Source organism: Drosophila virilis, chromosome 2 (genome assembly GCF_030788295.1).
Source record: "Drosophila virilis strain 15010-1051.87 chromosome 2, Dvir_AGI_RSII-ME, whole genome shotgun sequence".
NCBI lineage: Eukaryota > Metazoa > Arthropoda > Insecta > Diptera > Drosophilidae > Drosophila > Drosophila virilis.
The window spans coordinates 7,403,033-7,423,805 of NC_091544.1; the positions used below are offsets into that span (position 1 = coordinate 7,403,033).

Genomic DNA, 20,773 nt, shown 5'->3' on the forward strand with positions numbered 1-20,773 from the left:
CGCTTGCTCTGACATTGCAGCTTGGTTTGAACTGTGCCCTGACACTAAGATCTATATAGAAATTTGTAATAACTGTTTTATATAAATATATTAAGCAAAAAGTAGTTTAAAAAAATATTAGTCAGCTAACAATAGAACAAAATTGACGCAACTTTATTGTAAGTGAATTGCCTGTTGACAAGGTAGATCGCACTTTTGGCTAGATATTTAATTGAAAAATGCTTTGCTGCAAATAAGTAGCAACTCTTCACCTCTATCGGAAGAAACACATTCAATTGCCAGATTAAAATCCTGCACAAATTGGAAGACAGTCGGTTGCCCGGTTTTTCTCTTAAGTGAAACGCAATGCTGTTAGCAGCAGATACCAATATCAATACGAATGCACACAAGCCGGGCGATATGTGTCCTGGCCATCGCCTGCACTGCCAGCTTGCAGTCTTTGGCTCTGTTTCTGAGCTTGAGCTGGTGCCTCGGTTCGATGTCTGTGTATCTTTATCTGTGCCTGGGGGCTATGCAGCTAGACGGGCAAATAGAAATGGAAATAAATAGTTGCTTAGCTCTTTTGTCTAATTAAAACGTTTCGTTTGGTTTTCTAGCAGTTGCCATTTCGAGTGTATGTTTGTGTATGTGTGTGTGTGTGTGTGTTCTAGCCAGTTCTATTTGTCGATGTCACACACACACACACACACACACACACAGACACGCACAGGATAAATGTGGCTACGTGCGTGGGCCCCAGGCAAGTCCTGGACAGAGTCCAGCTGGCTGTCAAACTGTTTCATCTTCATTTCGCTTGCCAGCTACCTTTCTACCATATGCCGGACCTTTGGTAAACCATTATGATGATTTATGGGCGGAAATTATTTTTTGGGCTGCCCATTGGTTGGTTTGCCGAGATGGGATAGGTCTATGAAAAACTTTCGTTGTCGGCCTTTTGCTGGCCGCCTAAAAGCATGCAACAGTTTACATTTTCAATTCCGCTTGCCACAAACTTTGTTCGCATTTTCCACGCTTGGCTGGCTCTTTTAATTTGAAAAGCGATTTTCTGTCATTCGATTGAAACGCCCGCAAGCCTACGCATTGCGATGGCCGCAGATTGATGAGTCTTATCTAATACTGGCGGACCTGAAAATGTGCCATTTCCTGTTTGGAACGGGTGTTTGACAATTTGGAAAAGTTTAATTTGATTACCTGCCATGGGTTTCGGCTTGAAGGCAAAGCAACAAGTGGCGGTCGTTGCCTGTTCATAATGCCATAAAACATGGTTTATAGCAAAAGCTTTGTTCAGCTTTGATGGCTTAGCAAAGCACACAGCATGCATACGGTTATGCCAAAGCTGGCCAACTGGAAGTGGCCAAACTTGAAAGCTTAGCGAGTGCAACAACAAACGCCTGCTGTTAATTCTTAGTCAGTAATAACAAACGGATTCTCGTTGAATTTGGGTAATTTACCCACTGCACTGAGTCAGCAGAATTAGGTTTAACCCGGCGTCGGCAATAAACCGGCTCTTGACCTCTGAATACGTAATGCCCCAATTGTCATTTAAAAAATCCGATACTTGGCGCGCTTATCAGTCCATGGAAGGCGGCCAAAAAGTCAAAGGTGCTTTTAAGTTCGCTGGCTGACTGCGTATCTACAACTTTTTCGTGAGCGCAAGCTGCGGCTGCCTCTCAGCAGAGACAGATGCAAGCTCTTCCAGTGCGTAGGCCAAGCCGAGCCAAGCCAAACAGAGCCCTATCCGCTGCCAGTTTGAATTTCGACGTGTTGCCAGCCACATCGTGAGCGCATCAAATGTAAATGCACAATAAATACAGCTAAATAACAGTTAACTTTATTCAAAAGTGCACAGCACGCAAGAGAGAAAGAGGAAGAGAGAGAGAGAGAGAGAGAGAGTCGGAGAGCTATAGAGATAGGGAGATAGAGACAGGGAGTGAGTGCGAGTGAGAGCATTATGTGTAGTGACAATCACAGCTAGCCCCACAGCGTCTTTTGATGCTCTTCTGCGGAATTGTTTTGATTGTGTGAGCGCGAAGCAACCAACAAAATTAACTGTGCGGTCTTTGATGTTGACTTTTTAGTGTGTTGTTAAGCATCTCGATGTTAAGTGAAAGTGATCCATACTAAAACAACAACAAAACAAAATATAACAAAAAAAAAATATACAAATAAATTGAACTGCATTTATTGACAAACGCGCATTATTTACATTACTTAACTTGCTTTGTTTTTTAGCTGTTAATTATATACTTAACATTTGTTTTTTCAACCCGAAGGTCAGCTGATATTGCTTTCATTTTTTTGTTAAACGTGCTTGATTTGCTCTCCAAGGAAATAATTTTAAAGCGGAATTCGCGGCAATTGTTATTGTTTATTTATGAATCAGAGCACAAAATGTGGTCACAGCATACAAATATATAAACTATGAGAAAACAAAATATATTGAAAACTTTTTTTGTTGCACATCTATATATATATAAAAAAACTCGAGTTCAAGTTAGCTAAAACTTGTTTGACACACACTCATAAATATAGATTTGTTTTTCCAGCGTATTTATAATTCATTTCATTCTGGCTCTCAGTTTGACAGCAACTCGCCGCATAACAAACTCCGTAAAAATGAGCGCCGTGGATGCCATCATCAACTATAAACGCAGTCCCAACGAGGACTTTTATGCTCTGCTCCATTGCGATGAGACCTCATCGGTAAGAGTCGAAATTTTAATTAAAAGCAATTATTAGCCAAGTTCTTAATGATCTGAGCAGCAAATCCGCACTCCCGTTAGCTGCCAACGTTAAACTTTGGCCAAAAATTTAATTATCAATTAATTGAGTTTAGTTCGAGAACTTTTGCGCCACACGCACACACACACACACACACACACACGCACACAATTGACAGGAGCCAGGGCGAGGATGAAACTGGCAGCCACAAAGGCAACGCTTTTTCGGGCGAACAGCTTAAGATAAATAAAGCGAGATAAAGATACAGCTACAGTTACAAACGAAATCAAATACAAGTTGACGTTTGCCGACTTGGCTTTGAACGCGTCGGGCTATTTACTTTGAGAATTAGTCTCAATTACGCGTCGTATACGCAATTCGAATCAGAATCGTGCCCGACTGAAAGACTAAACGCGGCAACTACTGCCAATTAAATACTCAAGTCTGTAGTGGAAATTGTCTGTGATTAGGCGAAAACTGTTGCCTTTTGTCAAGTGAAGAACAGTTTTGAGGCTGTCACTCTCAGCCCTTAAACTAACTCGTAACTTTTGGCTAAGCTTTTTGGCACAACAGTTGCCAACTGTTGTGTGCGTGTGTGTGACTTAAGCCTGACAATTATTTTATATTTTAACTCCATGCTGCATGCTGTGGCCGACTGTCAACAGAGTGACAAGAGTCCTGCCCTTGCCTTATTCAAATAACTTGTTGTTGTGGTCTTTGGTTTTGACTCTGCGTTGACACAGAAACACTTTTAGTAGCATATTGAAAGCCATGTGTTGTCTCTGCTGGCCAGATTAATGGCATGCTATGGCTATATGAATACCTTAATGCTTGGCATTCGCTTGGGGCTATCAAATTTTCTGCCTTAGAAATTTTCCAAAAACAGCATTTTTAGCATGATGCAAACATCCAACCTGGCTTGGTTGTAATCAAATTCATTGGCATGAAAAATGTTTTGACGATGCCGCAATTTTCTACCTGCAAACAATTTAATGTTGGCAATTTTTCAAGCTGTCGATTGCATCATCCTGAGCCATCATCTATTGAATTATGCACGAGCTCTCACCGAGCATCTCTCGTGATGAGGGTGACAAACGACGGGCGTAAATAGAAAAATGTCTGCCGGGAAATGGCTCTCATTTATATTAAAATTTGTAGGTTCTGCAACGAAAACCTAAATAATAAATACAATCAGATTCAATTTCAAAAGGTGCATATTAAAAATCGAAATGCCCAAAGACCTTATTAGTTTGTAGAACCGAATAAGTTAGTTACTTTGGGTTTGCTTACTATTACTATTCATTATTATTTATATTATTATCGTTTGTAACTTAACAAGCCTAGTGCCATAAGTACACCTACCTCTTAACTGCTTCGGCAACGACAATCCCTAGCTTGCCATTCTTATCCATTTTCTCGTGGTTTCCTGATCTGCCAAAAATATTTTCGATTTTATTAATTTAATAAAATGTAGACTGTGAGTTCTTCAGACGTTATTAAAACTTGTTTCTCGTTCTGTAGAAGAAATTAATTGCACAAAGCTGACTATTTATTAGCACTAATTTCGAATGTATCCGCTAACGCAAGTAAATAGAATCAACAAGGAAGAGTGCTTAAGCCGGGAGTGCTCGGTTAAAAGATCCAGCTCTTCTAGCTCCCTTCTTCATTAGCACACACGTCACAGCTCTTTTTTGCAACGGCTGTGCTTCTTCTTATATATATATATATATTATATACAATTTCGATGCCTTTTGTCCGATCTTGTTGAAATTTACAGCTCATTCGAATGTAGGTACGTACCAAAGCCCAAGAAAGTTCAAAGATTTCTAAAACAGTGAAATACTCTAGATATTTGCATAATCTGTGGCTAGCTATATGCAAAAATCTCAAAACCTACAAGATAATAATATGGATTAGGATTGCTTTCATGACGAGGTATCGCTGATTATACACAAAAAAGTAAACGTACCTCTAAAAAGTAAAAAAAAACTATTTTTAATGATATAGACTTGTCTAGAAACCGGTTAGAACTGCGTATGCTTAACTAGGCACTATGTTCAGTGTATCTTCTAGTCGGCAACGCCCGAGAAACCAATTTGTATTCGGCCTGATACTTTAAGCCCCGATTAAATTTCCAGTCGTTTGTCATAACATTTGCCTTTGTGGTATTCATCAGGTTAAACGGAGTAGATTACATGAAATATGTTATTCAAGTGCATTTCTTAAGATTCTTAACAAATCTAGAACTATCTATAATCTTCGAAGTGAGAAACATAAAAATATCCTTGCGACATACTGCCAATATAATAACAATAATAAAAAATATGACTTGTTGATAAAGAGAAAAATATGTGACCAACTCAGCCATGTGTACTGCCTCCGCAAATAAGACGAAAACTGTGCAAATAAAGCCATGTGAGGAAATGCAGAGGAACAGACAAATATGGCTATTGATTTATGAGGTCAAGATATCTCGGGCGATGCGACACACAATTTTTGGTATAACAAGTAAAGGTTCTCTAGATGAGAGTGCAGGAGATGCCCTGTAAAAGGTTTAACAAGCTTTAATTAAAAAAAAGAAAACATTTTATTTGATTTTAATGTTCTGCAATGTGCCATAAACAATGTGATAAAAATGCCATGTCGAATTTGCGTTTTCTCCGCTTTTCTTTAATAAAGATTCCATCTTTGTTCCCAGCTTCTCGCGGCATGTTATAGTTTGCAGGCCAATTTCAATTGGCCGGCTTTTTACAAATGAAATTGCAACAATTCAAACGCCTCGACATTATTGTTATGAGTGGATCAATTGTTGGCTCCGCAAATGAATTGAATTGCCCGTAGTTGAGCTCACAACCGTGTCATCTCATCTCTCCTACAGTTGAGCTGCCCATTGTGCCGAGAAACACTTATGCGATGTTCTTAAAAAAATTTGCATATGTCACGGCCGCATTTGAATGCACAGTTTTTTACATATGTGCATTTGGTTTTATCATGAAAAGCCGCTGAAAGTCTCCATAGAACTATTGGGCTGAGCTCTTGATGCTCATTTACATTTGCGCCCGACAACGTCCGGCATAATCAAATGGAAATTCGCTTTGGTTAATAACATGGCAATGCATACTAATTGATCAATTCAATATTAATTGGTTCACTTTAATTGCATTATGCAATTTGTACACTCCGTTGCAATAGAGCGCTTCTACAATTCAATCGAGTCTAGAGCAATGTTTCACTGCAACTGATGACATTTCCATTATTGAGTCTCGCGGGAGACGGTTTCGGGTGGGGCTCGCTGGCGCTCTTTTGTGCCACTGTGCGCATTGTTTTGATACAGTTTCGAAATTCGTAATGGACTGCCAAAAAATAACAAAATGTCAACATACTAAATGGCACATCTGTCGAGTGTGTGTGCGTGTGTAAACATTCGCTACCAGATTCTAATGGTTGTGGAAATGCCAAAACTCTCTAGGAGCACACACATACTGAGACAGACGAATCTGTCACGCACGTACCTAACCACATGTCTGTGTGTATGTGTGTGGGTGTGTGAGCTTGTGTCCTTGTCTGCTGCCTCAATAGTATTTGCTGTTGTGTGCTTTTGCAGTCTACCGTAGAAGTAATATTAATTGCGTCGAAATTAATTAGACGCCTCGTTGCCGTTAGCTGAACATAACAAATTCAACCTGCGCAAATAAATAATGAAAAATATTTATTAGGAAGAGGAGCTGCCAAATGCTCTCTCTCGCTCTCTCTATAAATATATATGAGATATCTATCGAACATATATTTAAAGAGCATGCCTGGTTGACTCTCTGACTCTCTGTTTGGACTGACTGACTGAATGTTCTATACATAAGTTATAGATATGTCATATATTTAATGAGCAGAGTCGGTGCTTAAAGCTGGCAATAGAAATGCAGAAATGCAAACTAATGCATAGTTGACTCTCTGACTGACTGACTGACCGACTGAGCTGCTGGCGTTGCAATTGTTTGTGTATGGCATCTGCATTCATTGTGCGCGTTTGTTATTGTGCACGAAAAGCTATTTGCACAAACAATTCAGAGAAACAAAAAAACAAGTGGCCTTTGTTTTGGAATTGCGAGTCCTGGCTGCGCTGGACCGATTTCGAAAGAATAATGCGCTTTTGTAGCTCGGGTTGCGATGACAACTGTCAAGTCCTGCCAGACGCCAAACTTGGTCAACAACAACGATGGGGTTGAATGTTGTTGCCTGACAGCAACTTGTTGCTGTCACTGCAAAGCACTTTGGCTTAATTAATAACAATTGTTCGCACAGTCTTGACGCTAATGTCAGTCGAGAGCGGAATCCGTTGTCAGCGTCAAAGGTCTGTCAGCCTTTCAGACAAGTTTCATTTTTATTTATTTCCATTTTTTTGCCACAATTTGCGTGGCGTTTCAAGCATTTGAGTATTTTTTATGCCCATGCTATTACAGTTAAGTGGTTTCCATTTTCACACGAAATTTTCCAGTTTACAATTTCCCAGCCTTGCCGCCCGACGGCAGCTTAAGGTGTGCTTGTGATTGTTGTTGAAGCTTATCGCTAACCGCTCATTGCTCTTGCTTCAATTCTAATGCCATATGCCAGCTGAAGCTTCATGTGCTCCTGACAGCTTTACCTGGCATGTGGTTACCGCCTCCCTGCCCGGCTTCGCTCCGACGCCCCCAGCTGGCTTGACTTCCTCATTTTGCCAAGGTGATGGGCGGCATATTTCTCTTCATCTGGGGAACAGCATGAAATCTGCATGTCACAACAATTTGATATTATGTAATACGTGTTTGTTTCGCCGCACAGTGGGCTGTTATCTGGAAACGCATTGCAAAAATCGAGTTGAGTTTGTAAACCAAAGAACATACATCGATAAAGGTAGTCCCAGAGTAACATGGCTTTGTTGCCTTGTCCTTATAGTAAGTCAGCTTTTGCAAACAGGGGTTTTTTTGTTGTTTTAATACAAATGTCAAGTTTGGCTGTGCAAAGAGGTTTTTGTTTTATACACGTTATAAGTTAAGATTTTAGTGAAGATATATACATTATATATATATGCATATATGCAACATATATATTTCGAAATTTTATTATGAAGGATTGGGTTTCCAATTTATTACTATTTAAAGTAATCAAATATTCTCGAAATAAATTGTTCACTAAGTTACCTTTTAAAAGCTGATCCTGTTGATCTATAAAAAAGACTTTAAAGTTGCATAAATTCTCTTTCTTGTTTTTTTTTGTAATATTCAATTTTCTTTTTTTGTTCAAATTTTATGATTTTAACAACGCATTTTGTAAGAATGGTTCACTGTGCTTTGGAGATATTTTCAAGATTGATGCCAGAACATGCTTACTTAATTTATGGAAAAATACGAATTTTTTATTGCACTTTAGTTAATTTGCGCCATTTTCTACCTTTCCCCAGCCGGAGCAAGTCCAGGCCGAGTACAAGGTTCTGGCGCTTCAATATCATCCCGACAAGAACTGCGGCGACAAGGAGGCGGAGGCTAAGTTCCAGCTACTAAAGGTAAGCAGCAACAATGAAAATTTTGCACAGCAACGAAAAGGCAAATGTTGAGCATTTTACATATTTAATAAAGCGCCGCCAGGTGGGTTCTCAAGTCGAGGACGAGGGCAGGCACCATACTTCTCCGCCCCGAGGGTAATTTGTTTAAGTTGAAAGCTTGGACTCGTGTTTGCATTTGGAGGGCTCGGGCTGCTCATATAAATTATAAAAAAAACACACAGTTGGCGTAATCAAAAACTACACACACACAAACACACACACAAACATACACAAACACGCATACACGCACACACGAGCAAGAGAAATGTGCGTGGTGCATGCAATATGGTTGCCTGTCAGTTGGCAAAACTTTTAAGTCACATGAAACAAAGCACTAGCAAGTACACACATACACACATGCATCCGCCCACACACAAGCCACACACACATAATTGAATAGCTAGCCAGAAACACACTCATTTACACTCAACCTCAAATTGAATTTTACACATAACAAAAAGCTTCAGAGATCGCGAGCACTTAACAAGTAGATAGCAAAATTACAAAAATATACCCTACACATGTATGTATAGAGCACATATTTTGAAAAGGACTATTGATTTTCCGCTGTGTTAGGGCACCAAAAGCTTAGCATCATAAACATACATTTACATATACCGATACATATATATCTATATATACATGCATATACATATATTATATATGCACATGTTAATATGTTAGCACGTGGCTATTGTTAGCCGACTTTGGCGAAGGGGAACCACATCAACTTTGCCAAACGGTTGCCGTTCGCTCGTCCTTGTTCTGTCGCTCCTCATTAGAGTCCTGCCAGCTACAGCGACAATAAAACTTGTGTTTGGGCAATAGGGATGGCAACAAGTGATGCGGAAGTCTTCTTCTATGCATTTTAGTTGTGGAACTGAGTCCAGAGCTTGAATTTGCCATAAAAAACAAGAACAAATAAAATTTACAGCTACTAAAGTTCTCTCCCTGTGTGTGAATGTGTGTGTGCGTGTGTGTGCGTGTGTGTGTGTGTGTGAATGTGTTTGCTGCCAGTTATGTCGGGAGACTTTTTTATGGTCGCTTTAACGTCTAAGCTATAAAACAAACGCTGAAGGCGGCTATAAAGCAATCCCAGTGAAATGTTGAGATTTCAATAAGCACGAACATAATTTAAAATTGCTCAAAAAACCTTAAGAAAAAAAAAACATTATTTGATTTTGTTTTGACTTCAGCCAAATTCAAGCAGTTTTTTACTGGAAATATGCAAATTGCTTCAGGCCCAAAGCTGCATAAATTAGCGAGCTCAATAAAATGTGCACTGATATTATATTATGCATTTAACCGATATATCTGCAATAGATAACATGATAATCTTATCAATCCTCCAAAGTACAAACAAAAGTATTACGTAAAATGTAAATTTCTATAATATTCTACTGGATTCTTACGTATGAATCTGTTTGCCTACGTGCATATTTAACTATTTATGCGCCTCCAACACTCGAACACTCGTGAGTGCCCGAATAAGATATATCTCTAGCCCAGAATCTATCTATTATTACAAGCATTCTATTTTCATTATATTCATACACAAAGACGCACACACACACACACACATAAGCAGGCACATAGCGCGCTGTGGCTGTGCTTTTGCTCGCGCATCTTCCTAGCTATGATTCTTGATTAACTTATTGTGATGATTTTTATGAAATTCTCAGGGCTTAAATATGGCATACCTAAATATTGGATGCTTATGCCAAAATCCAAAGTTATACCTTAATTATTATTATTCTCCAATGTGTGGAGAACGGTGAAAGGTATCCTTAATAATATCTATAATATCTATATCTTTAAGAAAAAGTCAAATTCGCGAGTTGCCTTCACTTTGGGCTTCTTGAACTTCAAGAAACGAATTTATTGTAAATCAGAAAAGATTGCTGTCATTTAGGGTGGGTATCAATTTTTAAGAAAGAGCTCCCACATATAACTTTTCATAAGTTAGAGATAAAAACCGGAAGTATGGAAACATTGGAGCAAAGACTTTAAAGTTAAAGTTAATTTAATCAAAAATTTGTATTTATTTTGTGGCAATTTTATATGCTTTAGAGAAATTTGTTTTCTGTTAATGTTAAGCAAGAATACATATACCCCATTGTTTCGGAGAAGCCTCCCACTGTCTGTTTTATGCACGTAGACCAACCTATTATGGCCTTTCTATCCATTTTCAATATGACTTCGACAAAAAATAGATATTTAAGTTTTATACACGAATTGAAAATCCGTGCACATGCAATTTATATTATTTTGTCTTGTCACAAAGAGATCTTTATTAAAGTGATTTTGTCAGCGGGTGACATTGTAATTTACGACAACATTTTCGCCTTTTTAGTTTGATGCAAAATCAAATTCCTGATTGGCAATAACAAACATGGCCAAAGGGCAAAATTAAGCTAGCGGATAATAGGAATATTCTGAAACGTTGCCTGCTGACCCACATAATCAATGAGTAGTAAAATAATTGATTATCGTGTAAGAATCGCAACAATGAAATCTCAGTAGCACAGACTGGATGTGTGTGTGTCTGTGTGCGTGTGTCTGTATGCTTGTCTGCGGCCTTTATGTGTCTAACAAATGTGCCAGCAGGCTGCTTTGGCATAAAAGTTGTAGATGTCTAATAATGTGTGTGTATTGGTATCATGACCAGATACGCTATCAAAGCCACTTGAGCGTGTAAACGTATTTGTTCACTTGAGTGTTTGTGTGTGTGTGTGTGTTAATCACAGTCATGCCAATAAGTATGCTATGTAAATTGATTATTATGCAAGCAAAAGGCAAAGGCTAAAATAGTAGCTGAAGCCAACAACTCAAGGTTTTACTGGTATTTGTTTTGGGCTTCGACAAATTTGACTTCAGTCGACCTACATAAATAAACATTCAAGAATTTTCGTTTGTATTTTGTTTGGTACTTTTCTGTTGCAGGAGGCCAAGGAGACCCTTTGCGATCCGGAGAAGCGCGCGGTGTACGACAAGTGGCGCAACAGCGGCATCTCAATGAGCTACAAACAGTGGCTCGGCATGAAGGAGCACGTCGGCCAGGTGAGAAGATACACAATTGCCGAGAAAGTGGATAAAGAGGTATGCGTATGAGCCAGGAATACAGCGAAACAGAGAAGTAGCCGCCAAACCCCAAAAGACTTTAGAAAACTGAGCAACTGTGTGATTTCGTGTGCCGTTTATGTAGATGCTTATACCCTGTATATATGGACTTGGGCAAAGTGGGTATATTACAGCTGTTGAAAGTGTATCCACAGCCAACTCGTTTCTGTCCGTGCCTGTTAGTTCTTTAAAGCGAGTTTATCGCCGAGACAATAATTGCAATCGAAATGATTTCTATCAAGTATTTTTAGCAAATTTTAAAGCAACAAGATTAATTTCACGATATTATTATGTATATTGAAGTGGAGTTAAGAAGTTGAGCTACTTTCTACAGTTTTGCAACAGGGTATTCTCTAAAGGGTTGACATACTACGTATTTGCTCTTCCAGCTATAAGACATCCATTTTAATTTGTTTGTGTACTACTTTTTTTTTTGGCTTAGCTATTGGCAGTTGTAAGCCGATATCCGATTGCATTTGCATTTGCATTGTTACAAATTTAATGTGATTAATCGTCGCAGTGAATCAACGCTCGAAGCTAATTTCCGTAGGATATTTTCGGTCATCCATCAATGTTGACAGCCTGTCTGGCTAATTTGTTGCGGTAAGTTTTTGGTCGGGCCATAAATTTGCCTTGGCAGTGGAGTGGGCCAACAATTTGCACTGGTTGCATTTCGGTTTTAGCGGTTGCAGGCAATTTGGGCACGTGCTGCCAATTTCATATTTCGTTTTGAGGCCACACGCACTTTTCTGGCCAGTGCGGTTAGGTTCTCATTTGGCAGCAACATTTTGACTAATGCGTTTGCTAATGGTAAACGGCACACAGGAAAACCAGTTCTCAGCCCTAATAAAACTGCAAATGTGTCTTTAATTTAACTTGCAACAAACTTTGATTTAAGCTCCCAGTCTAAAGCCTGATACTGGTCGCCCGAATTCCTACAGTATTTACGTATTTTATGGTATTTTTTGTATGTGCCTCTTCATCCAAAGTGTTCTTAGTGTACGCCGTGCATGCAAATGAGGAGCCAATGCATCTGAGTTTTCATTTCGTGCACAAATGCAAATCCAGCCTAATGTAAATACACGCACACATCAAATGCATTGGCTCTGAGAGTAGTTGCATTAGCCAGTTACAAAAGACAGTTCAATTAATGGCCTAATTGTTTTCCCACTCTATCAAAGTCCATGCATTGGGCCACACCTAAGACCAAGGACCGCATGCTACCGGAGACTGACGCTGGAGTTGCTCCGGCTGGCGCTGGTTGCAGCAGCGGCGGCCTTACAGCCGCCTCCCCGAATCCGGCCCATCGACGGGCCTCGGAGGGCGGAGCCGCACTCTACTACGGCAGCCGCAAGGCCGAGTGGGGTACTGAGAACACAGATGTGGCCAATAAGTTCCGTAATTACGAGATCTAAGCGGCATTTCAGCAATGCTAAAAGAGTGTGCGGTGCCCGTGATGAGTATCGATGTTATGAGATAAAATAGAAGCGAGTCGAAACGTAAATTTTATGCATATTTATAGCCCATCGAAGGGCAGTATATCTCGATGTGAGTTTCAAGAATACATATTCCAATTAATATATTAAAAATACCAAACAAAAGAAATACATTTAAAATACATATATATCAAAGCAGCATTGAAAATCTAAATTACACAATATGCAAAATATTAATCAATTCTATAAAAATATTACTACATATATATTTATAAAGGAAATACAACTCCACAGAGTACATATATATTGATGTGAACTTATAGCGTTGCGAATTATATAAATGTTTATAGGTGTATACAAAAAAATTGGTAATTAAGTATTGAAGAAACTGTAATTTCAATAAACATAAGGTATGCAAGCGGCAAGAGGTTTAATTTAAGTTAAAGTGCAACATTTAAATGAAATTAGTCAAATTTTAAATGTGTATATCAATGGTAAATGTCTAACTGAACTATATATACAAGCATATACTATATTATATATATTTATCTACAATATATTTATCTACAACTATTTATATATTGATGTATGTAACATGTGCCCCCTATAAGACAATCCCTTTGGAAGTGTTTACTTGTGCACTAGAAAAAAACATTGATTATTCAAGCTGAAACTAGCATCAAAATGCCCACCACAAAGAACGTTGCATATGCGATCAAAAAAAAAAAAAAAAAAAAAACAAACAAACACACATATGACCTACCACAAAAGCGAATTTATCAACTATATACACGAGTAAAACTGCATAGTCAAAAAAACTACAAGAAAAATAACTTTCACTTGGTGTCCTTTCAAATGCAAAACTCAAATTTGCAAACAAAACTAAGCAACTAGACTATTTTATTTATGAAGAAAAATGAGACGGCCACTTACAGGCTTGAAAAAAATGACAAAAAAATATATAAAAAAAATTAAAAATATAAACAAAAAAAAAATGATAAATGTCTTGATGCGTTGTTGTTTTCAATATCGATGTGTGATGCAAATCGTAAATGTTATACAAATGAATATCAAAAGAAATATGAGCGAAAATTAAATTATGCCAACATAAAGGTACATTATATAAATGTTTGTTTTAAGTCATATTGAATTTACTCAAATACACACATATTATTGAACTATACAAATACACATACATATTTATGAAAACATATATATATTAATTGAAATCAAAGCACTAGCAAAGTTTTGTCAGTTTTGTAACTGAAGCAGATTTTAAAACAGACACTTGCAGCTGCAAGCCAAAGGCAATTATTTTTGTTGGCCCACGTGGCGTATGGAAGGCGTAAGTCAAAGTAACTAACTAGCAATTATGCAAATACATATTAATGTTGAATTGAATGTAATTGAATTATGAATGTATAAGTGGCAAAAAAAAATAAAACCAAATAAAATCAGCTGAAGAATCTTCAGCGATTGAACAAAGTTTATTTTACTTATTCAGAACGTTGTCTAAGCAATAGCTAATTCACTCGATTTGGCTCTCATTTAGCTCTAAAAGTTGATTTAGCCTGACCTGCGAGTCATCCCACAAGTAACAGGGCCGGCGATCCGACTGCACGAACTCACGTATCCAGCGATTGAGCACTATATGAAAATAGGGTTTGCTTGTAATATTAATAGAGTTAGAACTGTTCACACGACTTGCAGCTTACCCCACTTGGAGCCGACAATAATGGGGCAGGCGCCGTGCATGGTCCGCACATCGCCTGCGCCCGAGGCGTGTAGGTTGTACCAAAATGCGGCTAAAATTAGCAAAAACAAAATATTACCAAGGGGAGTTCAGGGCTAGGGCTGTGCTAGAGATGGGTGCGTTACGTTACACGGCGTGACACGAGCACGAACCAGAAATAGTCTCTATAAAAACTTGTGGCAAGACTAGAATATACATAATCGTTAAGATACAACAAATTAAATAAATTTTAAATATTTTCTCATTGTTTGTTTGTGTCCGATTGCTATCTAAATTTGGTTTCGCTTGCCACTATAGCCTATACCAATAATAATTATCCCACTATTATTTACGCATTTAGAAAATTAGTTTTGCAACTATAACCCATAATAACCGATATTATTTACAAATTTACTTAAATAGTCTTCTCTCTATGCTTTTTGCATCGTGTTGGAGTTGTTGAGTTAGTTCGTCCTACGTATAACAATGGGACAACCCACGCGTGCCGTAACAGAACCCATTACACAAGCCATAGTTTGAGTCCGTGTTGCACGTACCCGCATATTTCTTGGGCTTCAGTAATTGCTTTAGGACGGGAAATGCGGTGCCACCACCCTGTTCCACATCGGTGAGCTGTATGGTAACATAATAAATGTATTTGCGTGGGTTGACTTGGCACAGAACACAAAAGGACTCACATAGAACAAGACGGTGGCAATGCGATTGCCCATTTCTGAGTTGGCAACCTGTTTGGTTTCGAACTGTCAAACGTATTATTAGATGGATTTAACTATTGACGCCAGACTCCATTGTTTACTTACGGCATTCGGGGAGAACCAGTCCATATGCTGGGCGTAGTGACCGCCTATGCCGTAGTTGGCCAACTGATGATCCTCCGCAAAAACTACAATTGAAGATTATTCATCTGATATGGCGATTCCTGCTTGAGTTGAATCTTACCCATGTTTAAATCCGTCATGTCTGCCACCCGTTGATCGATGGTGCGTAATACTTTGTGCCGCGTCTTCGGGATGAAGGTGAATTGGCTGGTGCGTGCGTTGGACACCACGGATGCGTTATTGCCAGTTACCGTGGCACGATGAATTTTATTTTTAGTTAGCTTAGCTAGTGTATCAATTTCACTCTGATAGATGACGTCATGGTAGAGCACAAGCAGCGGATCGTGACTCAGCTCCTCGACCTTCAGCGGAGCCAGCAGCAAAAAGGGATGCGTCTCAGTCATATAACCACAGCGCAACTGACGGAGTTCCGCCGGCGTGGGTTTTATATGACCATTGCAGGTGTAGCGATACAAGTCGAACTCGCTTAACTCCGTTAGATTCTCGGGCAAAGGCTGCGTGGCACAGGGAAACGCTTGGTAAATTAGTCGGCGGTATGTATTATACTTACGGGATGCTCCTCGACTGGGTTCAGCTCATCAGATGGTGGCTGAAAGTCTTTATAGTTATTTATATACCTCTCGCTGCCTGGCTCCAGTTCCTTAAGGCTCTGCAGGGTACCATTGACGCCAGCAATATGAGTTAGCCTGGCTTTGACTTGCCCAAGTTGCGCCAAAATGAGGGGCTGCAGCCTGGCTTGATCGCTGTTTGACAGACGACTGTTCGCCTCCAGCAGCCAGGCGTGTGCCAGCTGCAGATGCTCATCCCGCAGTGCCTGCTGGGCTATGTCTAGACAGTGCTGGGCGTTTAGCTGAGTACTTTAACGAACAAAACGTGAGATAAGTGATGAAAGCTCTTCTTTTTTTTTTTTAAATTTTAACGATTTGGCTCACCCATAAGGCACGCCATCGAGTATGCCAGCAGCCACATGGCTGGTCTGTAACCTGTAAATGGATTGTAGGCGCAGCAAACCATCGATGGCGCCCTCCAGTTCCTGGGCGTTCGGCATGTGCTCTTGCTGGCGCAAGCGCTGCAGGCGTACCAGTGGCTCTGTAAGTGGAGTGCACACGGAGCGTATACTTAATTACATTTGAGCATAAATGGATTTGGCACTCACTTTTGCCGGTTGCGGCTGCCATGAGATTCGCAATGTGTTGCCAGTCCCGCGTCAGGCGTTTGCTCAGCAAATATTTGTTCAACGGACTCTTAAAATATGCCACCCCCCATTGTTGCGCCTCGTTGCGCTCGCGCTCGAATTCGTCCAGTCGCCTGTCATTGCAGATTGGGTTGCATACAATTTGATTAGTGCCAAACCAGCTTCAGCTTACGCTCTCAGAAAATCCAATTTGCTTTCATTATCAGCTATGAATTTTTGCATGTGCTGCAACATTTGCTGCTCATAGCCAAACACCCTGGACATCGCATGTATAGACGAGTAGAACTCGGCAGAGGCACCATACCAAACCAAGAATGGCAGCACAGCCAGCAGCGCTCCGAGCTTACCTTGTGCGGCCAAGAATAACATTTTAGCCGTGTTTCTGCTCTCGGCCGCGACTCGCGGTCAACTAAGTTTGCGCCAATTGACCCCGCCTGTTCTTGGCTCGATCGATGACTTATGCATGGTCATGGTTTCCATATCTTACATAATTTCTAAGAGCCACAGCGTTAGTTTCAGCCGCTTTTAACTAATTAAGCAAAACCTGTTTGTGCTTATGTTAAACGTAAAGAAAGCTCTGGGTTCATTGTGCCTCCTAACTGGTTTTAAATCTAATTTCTAGGCGGCTTCTTATGCTAGATACTTGTTGATTTTTTAATGGATCTTATCACATAAATAAAGATACGCATCCTTTCGTCCTTTCTTAATTGTTATGTGTATTACAAATTAGAAATTCCATTTATACTCTATACCCATTAGAGTGGATACAAAAATAATAAATAGAGTTTTGCACATGTATTCAAAACAGCCGAGCTCATGTCTAGGAGTTAATCCCATATGTAGATCAAGTGTTTAAATTATCGATCTGTTTCCACTGGGGGATTAAAGGAGCTATTAAAACACTAAAGTAATTTAAGGCTGGGTGAAGAAGAAGCAGATCCGCTCTCGACAACTCTGTCACCGTGTGTGTTGTCCCAATTAGAGAACTCTTAGTGGTGTCTTGCGTCTCATGCAGAAAATTTTAGGTGTTACTCAACTTAATTGACCTAATTGCTCTTAAGGTGTTCTTCCAGGGAATGAAATCGAAATAATGACAGGCAGCTGTGTAAATGTTTGCTAACATTTCCAGAGAAGTTAAGTAGCTGCCTCTATTTTCAACAATTGAAAGTCAGACAGTAACAATTGGAAAGTAGTGAGGTTAACATGTTTCGAGTGAGTGCGGTTCTGTTGACATTCGGGTTGGGATGTTTGAGTTGGGGCAGCACTTGTGCCAGCTACGCTGAATCCGAGGACGGAGTGCAAAGTTTGCTCGATGTGGAGGAAATTTTAGTAAAACAATTTGAGTTATATCTGGACAAAGCGGAGAAGGAGCGAGACAGTATTATGAGGTGGGTACGAAAATAACTTTTAAGTAGAAAACCTAGTTTCATGCCAAATATGACACTTAGATTTTTGGACCATGTGAATCACTTGCATAAGGATATGGACGAACCAGAGGAGTACTTTGGTAATCCAATCAATGCCTTCACCACCATCAGCCGCTTCGCAAACAACTGGAAACACGAGATCTTCGACGTAGTGCTGGCCCACGAAAGCTATACGGAATTCAAACAACGATTGACCAACGAGCTGGATAGGCACGAACTAGAGGAGCCAACAAGTGAGGATCTCGTAGGCGCCACACGTGATCTATTGGATATGCAGGAGAGCGAGGGCCGAGCTACATCGGAGCTGGCAAATGAAGTCATCTTCGCAGATGAAGATCGAGGCGAGAATGTGACTCTTAGCGCCAGCGATTGCTACGTCATCGGACGCCATCTCTGTCAGGAGCAACAATACGACTATGCCACCGAGTGGCTGCTGCAGGCGCGGCAGCATGCCTCGCACGATGCGTCAACATTTCCCAATATCACCCAGGCGCAGATTCTGGAACACTTGGCCCCGGCACTCCAGGAGCTGGGCAACAACAAACTGGCAAACAAGCTAAACAATGAAATTCTGAAGTCTGAGCCCACTCATGAGGCAGCTCTCAAAAATAAAATTGTGCTACAGAAGAAACTGGCGCTTGAGCGGATCCATATCGCAAACCTGAAAGTAGACTTATAGATGATTGAAGAGCAACAATTAATGGAAATAAGTTGCAGTAATAAGTCTTTTCTGTGACAGTCTATATGATTTTAAAAGATTTTTGCCTCTTCATATAATGTACATAAACAAGAAATGAAATGAAATTCATAATAATGTGAATGCTAATGCTTAAATGTATAGATATAATATACCATACGACAAGATAACTCGCACTCAGGTCTTTATTGCTTTAACATTTATGCTTATCTCCATATGCAAAACTGGTTTTCATCAATTACTGACTGACTGACTGATTGGTGATCAATGCACAGTCCAAACTGTAAGAGGTATGAAGCTGAATTTTTTATTGGCCTTACCTCGCCAAGCCGATATTTTGGGAAATTTCAAACGGCGGGAAATGCATGAAGAAATGGTCCCTTAAATTTAAAGCAAAATACTTGAACAGGGCAAGTCTGGCAAAAATGCAATATGTAAACATTGAACAGAATTGCAAGGTAACCCAGTTCCAGATTTCTTAGTTACAGCTACTAACTGTACTGTATTTACCAAAGAGTAACATAATAAAGTTAATTATCGAAATGTCAATACATTTCAAGGGCACTTATGCACATGCATTTATACTTTGATGTGATAAATGGACGTTGACGAAGTGGAAGCTCAAAGGACAATAACTCGACTGATTGTACAAATGAAGAGCCAGCTCAAAGCAATGCAATTTACAATGTTTCCTGCGAAATCCAATGAAGCTGACTTGAATCATTTTCACTGCCAGCAACTGAGTTTGTTAAGGCCGTTGGCCAAACTGATATGAAATATTCCTGCAGCGTTCTTGGCATAAGTTAGCAATGTTTTCAAAACAGCTTCACGTTACAAGGACAAATTATGATTTGTGTAGCGTGTAATTTCTTGTTATTTGATAGTTTGCATTAACATATGAGTCAAGCATCACAATAATAAAATCAAAATTTGCTTACCTGTCGAAAATCTGAGAGCCTACCATAATTAAAAGCTAAAAGCTTAAAGCAAAAATTGGATTGTATTTGTGCAAATGAATAGCAAATTTAACTCTTAGCCATCGAAAAATATTAAATGTAGTTTTTTTAAATTTAAGCTATATTAAAAGTATTAAAAAATGTTACATATTTAAATTTTGTAATTAATTGTATGCCTCTACTCAAAGATGTATAAAAATATTAAAAATAAAAGCAACTGCTATCCCGACTTCCAGATACTCATACCGAGCGGTACAACAAACATTCTAGCTTCTTATATAAATCACTAGCGAATATTTGCCGTTAGTCTTGTTGGTTGAAAATTTAAGGCCAATAAAAAACATTCGTTCATTTAACCTGTGACCCGTGTTTTTAATCCAAGAGAGGTGGATTTGACGAAAAGTTTGAAACACATAAAATATGAGTTTTCAGAAAGAACTTTCAACATAGCTACCATTCAATCAACTCCGCCAATTTAACACAGTTGCGGGTAGAATTTTCGAAATTGCTTAAACACATATTCATGAAGTTCTTATGAAGGGATTTGAATGTTAGTTGAAGGCCAATCGAACGAAACTTTAGAGTAACCTTCAAAAATTCAAAATTCAATAGCATTTTCCACTGACGACTCCTGGTTTTCTAATGGATTCAAGGTATAACAAAACTATGCAAGTAAGCATGGCTCAGGAACTAACTTTAGAATTGCAGTTTAAGATGTTGCCACAAGTGAAAATACCCAGCGGGGCGTAAGCAGCTTTTGTGGCATTAAATAACAGCTGCAGAATATCAGAAGACTTGGCACAACAAATGACTTGGGGTGTTGGGGCCTTACCGGGACTTGACAAGGAAAGAAGCTAATAAGTAAATTGTGAAAACAAGATTATGGCTGAATATGGAATTAGTCGCATACCCCTTTAGCTTTTTTATGAAAGTTTAGGGGGAAATTGTGCAGCTGAATTCATTTGAGTTTTCAACTACACGTATAAATATTTTATTCTGCAATAAACAACAGAAGAGAGAATAACTTATCTTTGAAGCGATTGCTTGCAGGGCT

At 39.3% G+C, this 20,773-nt stretch overlaps 3 protein-coding genes across 5 annotated transcripts; 2 read left to right on the forward strand and 1 right to left on the reverse strand.

The window, feature by feature from the left end:
• The first annotated feature begins 1,686 nt into the window (after positions 1-1,686).
• jdp (DnaJ domain-containing protein) lies at positions 1,687-13,599 on the forward strand. Of its 2 annotated transcripts, none has more exons than XM_002054496.4 (5): positions 1,687-1,793; positions 2,580-2,703; positions 8,156-8,257; positions 11,240-11,395; positions 12,598-13,599. In XM_002054496.4, exons 2-5 carry the CDS (start codon positions 2,617-2,619, stop codon positions 12,829-12,831), a joined length of 579 nt encoding a protein of 192 aa, XP_002054532.1. In that variant the 5' UTR covers positions 1,687-1,793; positions 2,580-2,616; the 3' UTR covers positions 12,832-13,599. The 2 variants fall into 2 exon arrangements, with proteins under 2 accessions (XP_002054532.1, XP_015026918.1); XM_015171432.3 differs by having other exon boundaries at positions 11,240-11,356.
• A 501-nt stretch (positions 13,600-14,100) lies between these two features.
• LOC6629831 (prolyl 4-hydroxylase subunit alpha-2) lies at positions 14,101-17,064 on the reverse strand. 2 transcript variants are annotated; one of them, XM_070206985.1, is made up of 10 exons: positions 16,987-17,064; positions 16,601-16,752; positions 16,377-16,533; positions 15,995-16,301; positions 15,545-15,938; positions 15,406-15,488; positions 15,283-15,345; positions 15,142-15,217; positions 14,568-14,657; positions 14,101-14,499 (listed from the first exon to the last, which is right to left on the reverse strand). In XM_070206985.1, the coding sequence occupies exons 2-10, from the start codon at positions 16,620-16,622 to the stop codon at positions 14,381-14,383; spliced, it is 1,311 nt and encodes a 436-aa protein (XP_070063086.1). In that variant the 5' UTR covers positions 16,623-16,752; positions 16,987-17,064; the 3' UTR covers positions 14,101-14,380. The 2 variants fall into 2 exon arrangements, with proteins under 2 accessions (XP_070063086.1, XP_002054531.1); XM_002054495.3 differs by having other exon boundaries at positions 16,812-17,008.
• Positions 17,023-19,897, forward strand: LOC6629830 (prolyl 4-hydroxylase subunit alpha-1). Its single transcript, XM_002054494.3, has 2 exons — positions 17,023-18,027; positions 18,088-19,897. The coding sequence occupies exons 1-2, from the start codon at positions 17,843-17,845 to the stop codon at positions 18,743-18,745; spliced, it is 843 nt and encodes a 280-aa protein (XP_002054530.1). The 5' UTR covers positions 17,023-17,842; the 3' UTR covers positions 18,746-19,897.
• The last annotated feature ends 876 nt before the right edge of the window (positions 19,898-20,773 follow it).

Coding starts and splice junctions, on each gene's coding strand:
- LOC6629830 (XM_002054494.3), top strand. CDS start 17,843: ATGTTTCGAGTGAGTGCGGTTCTGTTGACATTCGGGTTGGGATGTTTG. Junction 18,028..18,087: donor GAGCGAGACAGTATTATGAG/GTGGGTACGAAA, acceptor TATGACACTTAG/ATTTTTGGACCATGTGAATC.
- LOC6629831 (XM_002054495.3), bottom strand. CDS start 17,008: ATGTTATTCTTGGCCGCACAAGGTAAGCTCGGAGCGCTGCTGGCTGTG. Junction 16,534..16,600: donor GGCAGCCGCAACCGGCAAAA/GTGAGTGCCAAA, acceptor CTCCACTTACAG/AGCCACTGGTACGCCTGCAG. Junction 15,489..15,544: donor CATGACGGATTTAAACATGG/GTAAGATTCAAC, acceptor CTTCAATTGTAG/TTTTTGCGGAGGATCATCAG.
- jdp (XM_002054496.4), top strand. CDS start 2,617: ATGAGCGCCGTGGATGCCATCATCAACTATAAACGCAGTCCCAACGAG. Junction 2,704..8,155: donor ATTGCGATGAGACCTCATCG/GTAAGAGTCGAA, acceptor ACCTTTCCCCAG/CCGGAGCAAGTCCAGGCCGA. Junction 11,396..12,597: donor CCGAGAAAGTGGATAAAGAG/GTATGCGTATGA, acceptor ACTCTATCAAAG/TCCATGCATTGGGCCACACC.